At 40.4% G+C, this 15,510-nt stretch overlaps 1 protein-coding gene across 2 annotated transcripts in view; it reads left to right on the top strand.

Annotated features, from left to right (window-relative positions):
* Positions 1–525: 525 nt before the first annotated feature.
* Positions 526–15,510, top strand: part of kcnab1a (potassium voltage-gated channel subfamily A regulatory beta subunit 1a) — a 115,667-nt gene continuing 100,682 nt past the window's right edge. Inside the window, exon 1 of one of the 2 annotated variants that reach the window (XM_084351133.1) lies at positions 526–909. In XM_084351133.1, the coding sequence (XP_084207259.1) occupies positions 623–909 (287 nt within the window). In that variant the 5' untranslated portion in view covers positions 526–622. Of the gene's footprint in view, positions 910–6,827; positions 7,178–15,510 lie in introns of those variants that run through there. The other variant, XM_084351135.1, reaches the window with a different exon arrangement.

Genomic DNA, 15,510 nt, shown 5'->3' with positions numbered 1-15,510 from the left:
GAGAGGGAGGGAGGGCGGGAAAAATGTCCCAGATTCCCATGCCATTTAATAGGGAGCAAAACCAAACTGAGCTTATAATGTAGACTGGCTGAGCAGGGGGCAAAGTGACAGCGTTAATGTGTGTGTGTGTGTGAGAGAGAGAGAGCAGAGGCGAGAGGGGGAGTGAGAGAGAGAGAGAGAGAGAGAGGGAGATATCTGTGTGTATGTTTCTCTCTCTCTTTCTATCTGCATGTGTGTATGTGTACAGACAACATATGAGGCACAGCCCACATGGAGGAGAACATGTAAAGAGAAAAAAAAGCCTGTTTTTCTGCGTGGATGTGCAGCCTGCAGACAGATTGGACTCCTGAATGCCGTTTTTTCTCTCTTCAAATTAAGTCGGATTTTCCTGCATTTCCTTTTTTTTGTTTTTTTGAACAAGAGGAATATGCTTTATGTGGAGTTTTATCCAGAGGAATACTTCACTTTCCTTTGAGCTTTAATCACACACTGCTCCGTGTAGCGCTGCGTGGGCGAGGGGGCCTACCTGGATTACTCTGAGCGTACATGTTTGTGGGACAGACTCACAGAAGACGGGAGAGACTGAAAGAGAGGATAAAGTGAGGAAGCGGAGAGTAGGAAGATGTACCTGTACAAAGCAACATGCCCGGACATCCCCAACCCGAAGCAGAAGGGGACCAGAGGTCAGGGAGGAGGTCACGGTGGGGTCCAGGCCCAAGGCCTGGGCCAGGGGAGGCTCAACAGGCAGATGTCTACAGGGACGGGGCCACGGCCCTATGCTCCTGTGATGCTGTGGACGGCAAACAAAAACAACAGTGTGGCGGAGCTCAAACAGCTGGAGGAGTTCCTCAACTTCCACTCGCTGTCGCTGCACGACACGGTGAAGAGTCAGACAGGCATGCTCTACAGGTAACCTCACTGGTGTGTGAGTGTGGGAATGTTTGTAGGACGCTCCTGAAGACTTTCTGTGGCAGTACTCTAAGGCTCACATCTACGGGCTAATTTGTTGCCATGGCAACCCTGACAGCATCACTGCTCAGAGGGATAGATGTTGTTTCTACCTGTTGTGGATCAGGGATTTGTTGCTCTGGTTATTTAGATGATGTGTTGGTTGTGGGGCTTGTAGTTGTTTGACCACTGTTTGTTTGCGATGTTTGTATGATTTCATTTTGTTTACTGGATGTTACGTTTACATTTTTCTTGTTTTGTCGGAGATAGAAAAAGTTTGCACCTGTGTAACTTGAATAGTAGCACAATGGAAATCGGAGGTGTTAAAAAAGCCCTAAGAGAAGTTTTGATCTCAAATCCAGACCAGCACGTTTGCCCACTTTGTTTCCATCAATTTTAGGGTCAGCCTTTTTACATTATGCAACGGCGATTGCAGCATGGGGACAATTGATCTCAATGTGAAACTCACCAGTTGACTGATCTCCCTCTGAAGGCATCTGTTTGAATGTTAAAACAGCCCTCCAGTGTCAAACTCTGCACATACAGTACATCATTCTACACATTCAGTTGGAGGAACAAGAAGAAAAACACACTTTTGCTGGACAAATTGTTGAATGCCGTTAAATGTCAACAAACTGCATGAAGTCCAAAATCAACTTGAACACGTTTTCATAACATATGCACACAAACTTGAATTTTAGTTTTAAAATCAAAAGGCACAAGCTAGGGTGCTTGACCTGTCTGCATTATCTTGGACAATATGCCAGTAACTGACCTCAGTACACCATGGTCATGCAAAATCAGAACAAATGCATGCACAGCCCCATATACAGTAGGACATATGCATTAAATAATGCTCCAAATGTAAAATGTATTTTGTTGTATTTTTGTTAGATAATCTACTTTATGACAGTTCCTCAAGCCTCCGTGGAGACCCCACTGCCGTCATTTTTGTTTGTTGTTTTTCTTCTAGTTCGTCATCAGCAAAGCATCATGTTGGTGAGTGGTTTGACTGAGTGTGATTGGGACACTGTGGATCACTGCTCAGCCCTCAGGCTATAGAAAGCAGCATGTAGCTGCTTTGGCTTTGTTGTGTTGTTGTTTCCAGTGGAGAAGAAAGGAGAAGAATGATAGTGACTAAAGGCATTTCATTCTCAGATAATGTTTCTGTTGTTTGTCGTAGCTTGTTGCTACCAATCTTGAACCTTTTACCTTATGCATTCAAGTTGAACCTGAATGCTCTTTTACAGATATCCTCTGCTTCACACTCATTCTTCATTCATTTTTCCATATGTAAATCATTCAGCATCTAAATCAAGCACCGCAGTGTTGTTTAGAAATGAGGTGTCCCTGTGTATTTTAAATTTGGAGAGGCTGCTGGCTTAACATTTCCATGAACTGTATTTTGGTCATTTGAACAGCCTGTTCATCCCCCAGGCTCTCTCATCACTGACTGGCTATATTCTGCAAACATATTTGACTATATTGCGGTTTGTGTAATAATAACATGGCCTTAACTTGTTCTGTTGTTGAGGAAATGAAAGCACAGAGCAAGTCTTTTCCATCACCCCTCTGTGTCCACCAATGCAGAGAGAGAAAGGGGGGAGTAGGGAGGAGGATGGCAGACTGTATCCCTGTTGGGTCAACCTGGCTATGGGAGCTCATATGGCCATGTGCTGTAAGCGTTTCGCCTTGGGACCTCGGCATATGTGTGTGTACATGGGCCTGTATGTGTGTGTGTTTGAAGGTTTGTGTTCATGGCCATGGTAATAAAACAGCTGGCTGTCCACTTTAATTTCCAGGTCAGTGTGTATCAGTGGTCAAGACCTGTGCTGGACACTCACACTGACACTCACACTCAGAGGGAAGAAAATCCAAGAACTATTGAAATGAAAACCCTTTTTTCTGGCTCAAACTATAAAACAACTAAAACGAGCCATGACTTTGCAAGTCAACCACAAAATATTAATATCAACACTTTTTTTATTAACATATGAACACCCCGAAGGAAAAGATGCAAATCAGTGAAGTGCCCTCAGTGCCCTTCCAACGAGTGTTCCTTAAAAACCCTTCTGGCTCTGCAGAGAGGTGAGTCGTGACATGATGAATGTTCCTAACTCAACCTATTTAGCTTGTGACCCCTGAAAATAAAGGACTTTTCTTCTTGTGAAGCCCCGTCATTATTGTTATGACAACTCCACCAAAGAGTTTTTAAAAGTGCCAATACTTTATAAAGGTCTGAAAAGGTAAAACTAGAAAAAAAATTGTTGTAAAATGTTTTTTTTCTTCTTCTCTTCTATCTTGTTAATCATCCTGCGACACCTTAATTGGGAACTCACCTCAAACTTCAATTCCTGCAAATGCTGCAATCACAAATGCAAGAATAATTTTTTTAACCCCCTAACCTTGGACCTCAATCCCAGCTCCTTAACTTTGAACACTGGTATAGCCAGTGTTTCAAATCGATCTTCCCATTGTAAAACCAGACACAAATGTCCTCCCTCTCTTTTCTTTCTCAGTGTTTTAATGAAATGTAGTCCTTTGCAAAGACAGACATGCAAAGTATGCACATGCACATAACGCTCACACGCATGGTTTCTATTTTTTGCAAACCTTTGATTCATTCAAAATTCCACAAGGAGCACAGATGGGAAGGAAAAAGAGACAAACTACAAGCAGATATGAGCCACAGCTTCACAGTGCACCCTCACATGCCCTGCAGTTTATTATTCATGAGTGTGTGTGTGTCTGTGTTTGGGGTGTGGGTGTGTGTTTTCAGTTGTGAAGGAGCATCTGTGTGTGTGTGCGCTTGTGAGACTGCTGCTTCTTATGTGTGCATGCTCATTGTATCGTTAACGGGCATCTTGACCATGTAGGCCATGTTGACAATGTAGTGTGTTAAATTCAGAACATATGCATTCAACGTTTCCTCGGGGCTAATGTGGTGAACGTTAACGCTAATTATCTACTCAGGACCAGATACTGTCAGTATGTGACAATGTTAGTGAACCGTGTCAGAAAAGCAGAGATCAGCCACTTTGTTCCAGATCAAGACTTGATTTAAAAGAAGCTTTAGAAACTGACTTTGACAGGCAGCCAGTGCACGTGTCGGTCCTGAACGCTTCACCACTGAATGAGCATCCGACACAGGTTCACTCTGGTGTCTCCCTCAACTCTGTCTTCCTCCTTCTTTTCTTTCTTTGCGTTCTTATCTCATCTTTTTTGCATTGTATTAAAGAGGGTACAGCTGTCACAGTTTGTTGTTATTCAACGCCTCCACCATCTGCCATTTATGAATCACTTGAATGTGAGGAAGTCGTCTTCGTGCTTTGGTTGAAACTCTTTATTTGTGCTAGATTCCAGCACAGTTAGCAGGAAACTACATAGAATAAGCTACATAGTTTTCTCACAGCGGTTTAGTTTTATTACATTCAGGATTACTTTCTGGTCCACAGTTTCCGTACTTTTTACGATGGAAGAACTTGTGCTAGTTGGTGGACAGGAAGGCAGTTTCCATGTTTTCATTTGGGTAGCCAAATGAAAATTAATCTGAAAATAACGACTGTGTTCAATTGAACTGTCCTGTAAAAAGAGCACATCCCCTTTTAACCTAAATGGCAAATGCACTCTGCTGATTTTTTAATCACACACACTGAATCAAAGCAGACATCAATTTTAATCAGACTAGATTAATCAAAAGCTCATGATATTATTGGATACAGAGCAGGGAATGCCAGTGACAGTGAGGGGGCATTTAGACCTCCAGGGGGCAGAGGGTCACATTATGAAGCATATGCCATGTGCACATGGGTGTACCGGTGTGTGTGTGTGTGTGTGTGTGTGTGCAGACTGGATGTCTGTCTGTCCATCTGATTAAGTGAGCTCTGCCTGCTGATGGAGCGTGGTGTGAAGGTGACAGAGTTACAGTGTCCCCACAGTTGTTTCTCCATTGCCCTGTCACTCACTTTTGTTCTTTACTAGTGTCTTAGTTTTCCGTTTTTACACCACTCATCGTCTCTGTCCTTCAGTCACCTTTTTTTCCAGGGAGCGAGATTTTAAAGAAAAAGGTGAAAATTAGATGTAAACTCACAGTACTTTTGCATCTTCCTTTTTGTATAACCAGATACATAGTAATACATATAATGATATATACATAATAAAATATATATTATGAAATGCATTTTTTTAGAGATGGGAACAAAATTGAAAATCTATTCAAACTGAACTACTACTTTTACAATACAATTATGCAGTTTTGCATTAAAACTGGTATTTAAATGAACTCTTGATGTGGAGATACAACAGCATATTGTTTAGGAGTTACCAGCTAAAACACACAGTTGAATGTTTGCTATAGATTTACCATCTGATTTTGGGATTTATTTTGGCTGAGTGATAGTGATTTCAGACTTTGTTCTGTGGGGCTGTTTCTGAGCTCCACAGTACTTTAATGCGGGAGAGAAAAATCAGAACAAACACAAGAGAGAGTATCAGCGAATGTTTATTGACTACAGCCAGTCACAAGCCTGTCCTCTCTGGACTGGAGCCTCATGTTCGCTAAGTGTTTAGACTCTGGCATCTGCCTATGTAAGGAGAGGCTGTCCAGGCACACAACTTTACTTGTTATGTTGTGGAGCAGACAGAAATAGAAAGAGTGAAAAGAGAGAGAGCAACAAAGCTAAAATATAAATAAAAGAGGAGTACTTTAAAATGAAAAATGAGATAGTGTACTCACCACTGCCTAAAAAAAAAAAAAAAAATGGTGATGGGGGACTAATCAGTCTCACTTTATGTTTATGCATCCGTCAGCTTGTGGGATAGTTTGTGTGTCTGAGTGTGAATATGTGTCAGTCTGTATTCTTAATCAGAGCCTAATGAAGCTGTAGTTTGTAACGGATCGACACTTGAGGAGCAGTGAGTGAAATCGTGCACTCAAGGGATTCACAGAACACACACAAACTGTCACGCAATCAGACACAGACATACACACACATGCAGATAAATGCGTCAATTGCTCATCCTTTATTCATCTTGGAAAACGAGTGAATATTTAACATTGGAGCCGAGATCCTCACTAAATACTTAATTGGTCAGACGGTCACAGAAGCGTCTGTGTGATGGGTTTGTGTGTGTGGAGTTCAATTTTATACATAGAACTACAAACTTTTCCAGTTTGTTTTATTGCATAGACACCCATTTGCTTCTACCGCAGCAATTTGAATACACATTGAAAGTGCTTTCATCACTAAATGACTCGAAGAAACACCAACAAGTGTTGTGGTAAAATAAATTCAAGTACCACTTTATTTAAATCATTTTAGGTAGCTTATTTGTAAGGTAAATCTCTATGGTAACGAATTTCCACGTGTACCTGAATACAGCAGTATAAGTACCTCTTTAGGGCCTTTTTATTATGAATGCTTTTAAGCTATTACTTTAAAAGCCCTGTGAGGGTGTGTTAAAGTGTCATGGGCTTTACACACAAGGTATCAGACCGACGAAGATCCAGTGACACCATTGGCTTAGAACCAGTCATGTAATAAATGACTCTGGGCGGAGAGAAAGAGAGCACCTCATCTGTAAATAAAAGATGGGAAAAGCCCTTTAACCAGGGTTTTTTTTAGTATAATGTGTCCGATTAAGTCACACACTGTACTTGAGAGGGCTGATTTCTGCATAGTGATACTGAGATGGGAGAGTGGTCTGTGCTACTACCTTTTATCCCCCTGGTTCTCCCTAAAGTGCAGTTTTCTCTGCTGAACTGTTCAGTAAAAAGACAAGTTTTTATTAAAAGGTTATCATTGGCTTACTTCAAATTGGTGAAACAGCGCCCCTCTGGATTGTAACGGCTGGTACATGTCAGTCAGTCTGTGTGGTGAAGAATGGTATTGCAGCCTGAGACGTCAACACCTGGCCAGGTCAGGTCCACATCCTTTGATTTACAATAAAAAGTATGAACTCGTCTGAAGTCGCCACAGTTATTTTACTGGCAGACTGTGAATAGAAAAGGCTTAAATTATAGGAAAGTAGTCGCTTGTTCAACCAAATAAACGGGAGAGGGAGTTAGCAAGTTTTCCAGCTACTGTCAGTTAGGCTACTTTAGCTAGCTTTGAGGCTGCTAACCAGCAGCTGAGAGTCCTGAGACAGAGAAGCATGATATCATCCACCTGAGGAGTGCAGTGGGGTGGTTACTCCTAAAACCAGAAGGAGAAGGACCTCTTCAAATAATGTGAGTAAAATACAGTCTGAACTTGTTAACTAATCTCTCTTATAACTGTCTCTATACTCTGTGGCTACACTGCTGGTTAAATGTCCCGCCATGGCTAATGCTCTGTGGTTGCTTTGTAGAATTAGCTTGTTGCTGATGTTATTATGAAGGTTGATTTGGTTTAATGGACTAGTATGCTGTGCCTGGTTTACTTGAACGCTTGTACCACTTTGCATTTTTAATGTTCAGTTCAGTTGTGTTTATGCTGAAGGTCTACAGTAGTAGTTGCTTAGTGTATCTATCTTTTGATTTTAAGCTGTGTTGTATAATGAGTAATAAACTTTAATGAGTAATAAACTTTATAGGAGCATTTCAACCGAAAATTGAAAATTCAGTAATTATCTACTCACCATTATTCTGATGGAAATTTGGGTGAAGTAGTCCACAAAACGTTTCTGGAGCGTCACAGCAAAACAGTGTTGCAGCAGTTAACAAATGAGGTAGATTCATTAGAAAACAACCAAACATAAAAACATAAAATGGCTCCATACTACGGAAGCCCTACAGGGCCATGCATTCATACATTTTATTTCCTCCGTTTTCCCTTGATAACGAGTTAATTTCATTTGTTTTCTCGAGATCTCGAGTTATTATCTCGAAATAACAACTGCCGTTTTCCCGAGATAATGGGATAATTTTCTCGAGATAACGAAACTTTGTTTTCCCGAGATAGCGATTTAATTAATTCGAGATCTCGAGATAACGAAACTTTGTTTTCCCGAGATAGCGATATAATTAATTTGAGATCTCGAGATAGCGAAACGATAGTGTAGTATACTAAATCATTGCAGGAAACATCATTCAGTGTAGCAATGTCAGAGGAGCAGGAGCATATTGATCACCGCGTCGCATATCTTTTCAATCAAGGCCTGACACAGGCTGAAATAGCATTATGCCTTGCTATTACAGATAATATACACATTAGTGTGCGTAATCTAAAAAGACGGTTAGCAAGGCTTCAGCTATATCGGCGGTGCAATCTAAGTGAGCCTGATGTCGTCGTTAACTACATAGCTGACCAGCTACAAGGTCCCGGGCGTCTCCATAATCTCCATAAGGCCTATCATATCACAGTCATTATCTCGAGATCTCGAATTAATTATATCGTTATCTCGGGAAAACTGCAGTTGTTATTTCGAGATAATAACTCAAGATCTCAAGAAAACAAATGAAATTCACTCGAGATCATGGGAAAATGGAGGAAATAAAATGTATGAATGCATGGCCCTTTAGGGCTTCCGTACCATACAGCTTGTCTGGCATAATCCAATCCTATGGTAGCTCCCGAGATCCCAAATTGATTTGAAAAGACATTATTTGCACCCTTTAAGCCAAAATCTTTACTGTAGCTGTTTAGCTCGCCTGAAGTGGTTGCATGAGCTCAGCTGCGTGTTGAGGGTGTTTTTGAATTAATTTGGGATCTTCAGGAGATTTGTATAATGCCGGATGAGCTGTATGGGGCCATTTCATAGTTTTATTTGGCCTGTTTTAAAACCAGTCCCCATCTTCTGCAGTTGTTTAGGAGAATTCTCGCTGTTTTGCTGTGAAGCCCCAGAAATGTTTTGTGGACTGTGAAACATTAGCCGTCTTTCTGTCCCCTCGAGAGTAAGAAGATAATGACTGACTTTAAATTTTTGGGTGAACTTATCCTTTCAGTTATAATCAAAATATTTAATTGTTTTTTGTTCTCCGAATTTTATGGTCTAGAAGACAAAATATTCTTTAATTGACTGTAAATTCCTGAAATTATACCAATTACAGTTGTATTTGAGATCTCTATGATCATTTGAGAGCAGGTGGAGGAGTATGGACCGCTGGATGGATTTTAGACAGAGAAGCTTTAGTTAATTAGTGTTTTATCAATCTTAATGATTGATCAGGTTATGCACTCCCTGCCCTCTCTCACCTACACACACACTTTCACTGTTTAAATGTCACTTTAGGGACATTTAATTGACTTTTTAATTCCCGAGAAGCTTACCCTCTGAGACACCAAACCCAAAGTCTCAACCTTAACATGAACCCTATGAATCCAACACAGACAGAAAGACTTTTATTGTACATACTTAATATATTTGTGGTGAAAACAAATTCAGGTTATTGTCCCCCACTAGTCAATGTTGTTTCCGTACTGGTCTAAGCAAGATTTAAACTAGTTCATTAATGTGACACATAGGGCAGTCTCCCAGTACTCGCGCACACAGACACACACATCACCAGTTTATTAGTCGGCTATGGAGTGAGCTAATGCATGCTTTTAACATGACTCTCATTAATAAATCAACTCTACAGCTTGGGAAATCAACAAGACTCTCACACACAGCGCTGTAACTCTAAGAGTCTTTTCAGACACAGACCTCTGGTGTTTCTCTTGTGTCAGCACTAACTGACTGTGTGTATCAATAGGGCATCAGTTTGTCTTATTGACGTGCCAGACAGGATGTGACCAGTTAGGACTGACTCAACAGACACCGTGCTCCGCTGAACAGCCTCTAAAACTCATTCAGCTTTAGAAAAATAATTGTGCGTCCATTTCTGCATTATTAGATCTGTGAACGACAGAGATTAGATCATTGGGATGTTAAGCAAAAATCTCCTAATATAGTCAGAAGGTAGTGAAGTATGTGCCTCATCCAGTTGATTCATATCCTTCCTCTTTTCTTCTGTCTTTTTTTTATGTTTAATTGTTTTAACTTATCATTCACCGTGAAAATAAGGAAAAAACATCATAATCCATCAAAACAGAGGTCTTTGTTTCTCCTCATCTTTATCTCTCGCTCTTTCTCCGCTCTGGTCTTTAAGTCTCGCTGCCTCCTTCATTCCCCCTCTTGGTGTTTGTCCATTATTGATGAGGGCTGATAAGCGGTTATTTAAGAGGCAGCGCTCTCCTTGGGGCTCAACGAGGTCGCTTGAGGATAACGCCCCAGTGGAGCTTTATCTTACTCTCCCACGCTGATTCATGTAAAAATAAAAGTAGCGGTGCCAACTTCAGCTTTGTGGCACACACAGACACATCTTTTTTATATATTAGCTGATGTTCAAGGTGACTTTGCAGCCAAATCAGACCACAGCCAAAGTACCACGATTCATAATGATAGTCTGTGAGGTCTGAGCAGGTCATGTAACTTAATTAGAAACCCCCACAAGGACTCACTAATAGGCTTGTGCGTGTGTTTGTAACGAGGATGTGAGACCGAACCATTTGATAAGATAAGAGCAGCAGTTAAATGCCTCATTTGTAATGATGATGCAGTGCACATGAGGGGTAATGGCGTGGGCGTGTAAAGAACACCAAGAGGGGAAGGCACTTTTAAAACATGTTTAACAGTTATATGGTACATGTGGGCGGGCGAGTGAGGTGCAGTGAGGAGATACATACATAAATGAGAGTCTTGGGAGATTAAGAGAGGGATCAAAAGAGAGAGCCAGAGAGATAAGAAGTGTCCTCTAATTTGTTTAATAGTGCTGGTTGGTGCTGTCACCACCAGGGGGAGCCGTGGACCTGCTGTCACTTTGTAAATGGACACGATACTACCGTATTTCTTTCTGTGTGTGAGTGTGAGTGTGTGAGGGAGAGGAACACTTGTCAACAGTAGATTTAACAGCAGTGAGTGTTTGCCGTCACATTTACTTCCTAAACTTACACCTCCACACAATACAAACTGTAGCACCATACACCTGGATATTTTATTTATCTGTGCACTGTTTCATATTTGTCAGGGCACAAAATGAACGCCTGTGCCCCGCCGCTGATGGCAGAGAGTCAGAGCCCGTAAAAGTCAATTGCTCATAAGCTCCCAGAGATAACTGTGTGTTTGCCAAGAGAGGAGAAAATATTTGAGCAGGGTGAAATACTGTATCGCTTCAAGAGGTGCTGCAGTGCTCATGCAATGGTGGAATCAGTAGCAGAGTGTCCCCTCCTGTGGATTGCAGAGGGACCTTTCAAACCACGGCTCAAGGAGGCCAATAAAAAAAAATCCAAGCCAGCTCCTTTACCAGATAAACAATCACCCCTACTCTTTCTTCTCATCGTTCTCTCTCTCATCTCCCCATCTGCCTCTAAACCAATTTTCTCTAAGCTTTTTTTCCCCTTATCTTACTGCTGTTTTCAAATTGCCAATGTGTATTTATTTCACCGCTCACTCCTTTCTTTCTTTCTTTCTTTCTTTCTTCCTTCCTTCCTTCCTTCCTTCCTTCCTTCCTTCCACTCTCTCTATCATTTAATCTTTATTTATTTCTTCCACTCCTCCCTCGGTACTGTCATTAGTTATACTCCTCCATATACGTTCAGTTTTAGTGTCACCATATATCTCCACTTAGTTCACAGCAGTAAGCTGATACTCTGACGCAGGCAAACTTTATGCTTCCTCGGATCAGCACTTTTCTTGTCTTTTCTGTGTGTGTGTGTGTGTGTGTGTGTGTGTCTTCACAGATTGTAATATACAGAAGTGGAGCTTGAGTCCTTGCCAGTTTGTGTGTATGTGCGTGTATAAGACGGTGTACAGTATGTGTGTTTTCGGGTGCAGGGCTGTGTTTTGTAAGAAAGGGTAATATACTGTAGTCTCCCTAAAGGCCAATTTAAAGAGGAAAGGTGAGAGAACAGAGGACAAAGAGTGGGATATGAGAGATTGCCATAACAACCAGAGTGCAATGTACACACACACGCACACGCACAGGCTCACACATATACACACACTGTGGACTTTACCGCAGTATTTGTCACTGATAAACGCTGCAATAATTGTAGGACAACACTGTGTCAACAGAGTGAAGCACAGCAATGTTCTGCGAGCATTGCGTGCAAATACTCCATAAGTAGTTGCATAAATCAAAAATCCATAAATAAACAGTTATGTGTTTTTTGTGGCTTCAGTGCAGCAATGCAGCAAAAATGCAGTGATCTGTGGCCAGTGACTGCAGTCTCCCATTTTAATGTGTCGAGTATTTACTCAGCAACAGTGTCACGAGACTAGCCACACCTGGATAGACTTATACATGCTCTAGCTAGGTGTGGCTACGCTGCTGGAATAGCGTTCCTAAGCACTTGAGATGTGTTCACACCGTCACTTCAGTTTGTGTTTGCACGTTCCTGTGTGCTTCTTTCTTTCTTTCTTTCTTTCTTTCTTTCTTTCTTTCTTGTATCCCTAGCACTGTCTAAGCGTAACCTTACAATACCTTAATAAATAGTAATATAGTTTTTCATTCATGTTTTTATTGTTCGTTAATTTGCTGCACAGTCTCTGTGATGTTTCCATCGTAACATCATATAAAATGATTTAATCTCCACTGCAGGAAGTGATACTGATGGAAGCAATCTTACCTGTTTCACACAGACACAGTCAGTAAATCTTGAGTTGTATGTTGCACAGATGATAAATGGCGTGAGATGTGGTGCAGAAATTCCCTGTCAGCACACACGAGTGATGGGGAATCCCTTGAGCTTAGATCATTGCATACAAGTGCTCATCCACGCACACATAAATCAATACAGACACACACAAGTACATACACACATTTACAGTATTTTCCTCCCATTTCTTGCACAATCATCCTTTTTATATTTATAGTTTTGTAATACTTGGATTAGGGCTGTTACTAATGATTACTTTCATTGCTGATTGATTTGTTGTTTATTTTCTTAATAACTTGATAAGTTATTTGGTCAATAAAATGTCAGGAAATTGTTTGAACAAAAAAAAGATGTTGATTGGTGTTTCTCAAAGCCCAAGATGACGTCCTTAAATGTCTTGTTTTGTCCACAACCCAAAGATATTCAGCTTACTGTCAAAGTAAAGAAACCAAAAAATATTCACATTCAAGAGACTTGAATCAGATTTTTTCTTATCTTCTTTTTTTTTTATTACTAAATTACTAAAACTGATGAATCAGTCATCAGAGTTGACAGATAATTGATTATGTGATTAATCGTTGCAGCTCTGTCTTGGAATATTATGATTGACGTCTAAACACAGAGAGGAATCGCAGAATTTCCTGATTTTTGAGCTACTTTATAATCCTTTCCAAGTTTGGACTTTGTTTCAATCTTGTAGCGATACTATCCAATCCTTGATTTTAGGGACAGACCTATCACACTGTCTCACCTCGATGATTAGTACTCCCACAGTAAAGCACTTATCAGAAGAGCCAAATGGTTTGGCAGGATGGAAGAGCGCTCCTTCATACGACCGCTTCACCTTCTCATTATCTTCGAGTGGTTTTATTTCAACACTTTTATGGTTTAAGTAATTTCGCTAATGATCATTCTCTACAAAGTGCGACAAGAGATGAATTTCTCTATGAGGGCTATCATTTAACAGAAAAGTTCTGCTTTCAATATCTACAGGAGATGAAAGTCACAATTGAGATCTAACACCCCAAAAAATGGCAGAAGATTTATATAGTGCACTTGCTAGCTATGTGCTAATATATGTAATTTGTTCCGCCCTAACAAATCTAACAGGAGAGATTGAGGGAGATGCCAGTCAAGCTCAGTACACACACCCACATTATTGAGAAGTGGTCTAATCAGTCCAAATAATTGAAATCACCTGCGTGGGTTAATCATAGAGGCTTTAAAGCCCTTAATTATGTACCCTTTTTTATTGTACAGTGGGTTATTATCACAATTCAATTTCAAGATTAATAGAGTAAATCCATAAATTAACGAATGCAAAGATCACCCACACCCTCAGCCGAGCTCACAGCTTTCCTGTAAAGTGAATTATGTTCGTGTACTGTATGTGAAGAAAGTAATGTAAATGCAAAGTAAAACACAGTAGATTTTTACCTAACCAACCGGTAATCATGAAGTAATTAGAGCATGAAATTGGAGCAAAGGGAGATACACATTAGACTAGACACAGGTGTTTGATATAATCCAATTAACAAAGTGACAAACTCACCAGAGCTGGTAAATGAAACATGCAATCTACGTCTCACTGTGTTTGTCTTTTGAGCTCTTTGTCTGTCTCTCCCTCTTACAGACAATAAAACGCTGATGTAAGAACACATGTACATCATTGTGCATAGAAATGAATGCAAGCAAGCACAGACATACGGAAGTAAACAGACACCATCTGTTTAATTCTCTCAAAGAGTTTGTATTTGGAACTCAGAGCAGTACTGAGCGGATAGTGAGTCGTATGAGGAATCATTTTCATACATTGAACTTACCTCTTTCTATTTCACACAGGCTTTGCCCTTTAACAGGCTCTGTGGATTTAAGTGTTCCTTTCTGTGGAGCGCTACGCCACAATTTACTGTACATGTACCTGCTCAACCAACCGGGACAAGTCTTTTTTCCCAGGGGGTTATGTAGCGTGACCCTACTGTGCACCAAATTTAATGTAGCATCTGAAAGAGCAACATGACCGACAGCCTAGTCTTGCTAGTTATTATGTTATATTGGAAAATACTGCAGTGCACGATTTCTGTCCAAGTCCAGCAATCATTGCCAATTACATGGGTCCTCTGGTTCATCATATTTTAAACGTGATCCAGTCGGGTTGGGTCAAATTATCTTCAGTTTAATGGGGTTCAGGTAGGACTTTGTTTTATTGCTGCAGGTCTTAGGCCTGTGTGTCAATTTGTCTCATGTTCAAGTTGATCCAATCATGATATCTGGATCATTATTGACACAGGAGATGATTTTAAAGGTGAGAAATGTGAAGTACAGGAAAATATAATTTATTTGGGACCTTTTTATTTTTTTTTTGTGTCAGATTTTGGTGAGTAGTCTATGGTTGAGATTCAGATATTGGACAAGTTGTTCGTAAAGATTCAAGGATGAACTGATTAGAATTTAATGGCCAAAGATCGGAGTAGTACAATAAGTAAGTAATAAAAATAAGTAAGCACAATAAAATTTGACATATATGTATCACTCACTCACTCACCCACTCACACACCTTAAACACATGCAATACATTATCTTCACATAAACACTACTTTCTCTGCAACGCAAACAAAACTGCAGTAGACCTGCAGCAAAAAATGTGTGTGTATGCGTAGGAGAGAGGGTGTGTGTCACCAAAAGAAAAGTGTTTTGTTAGAAAAGTGGCATAAAGGTCAAAACACAATTCACAAAATAAAAAAAAAAACAAGGGCAAATTCGTTTTCAGTTTCTTCTGCGTGAGTGCAGCTCTCTCCTACTTCTGTATTTTGTCAAAGAGTGACTTTGTTTTCCGGGTGCTGAGAAACTGTATAGATCAAGGATAAGGTTTCTTTTCCCATGGAATTGATCTGACATTGAATCCCCTTAAACCAAAAGGGGTTAGCTAGTGTTAAATGCTTAA

This window comes from Pagrus pagrus, assembly GCF_965226575.1.
Source record: "Pagrus pagrus genome assembly, chromosome: 4".
Classification (NCBI taxonomy): domain Eukaryota; kingdom Metazoa; phylum Chordata; class Actinopteri; order Spariformes; family Sparidae; genus Pagrus; species Pagrus pagrus.
Note: the sequence above shows the minus strand (reverse complement) of the source record. Positions and strands in the feature narration are given on the sequence as shown.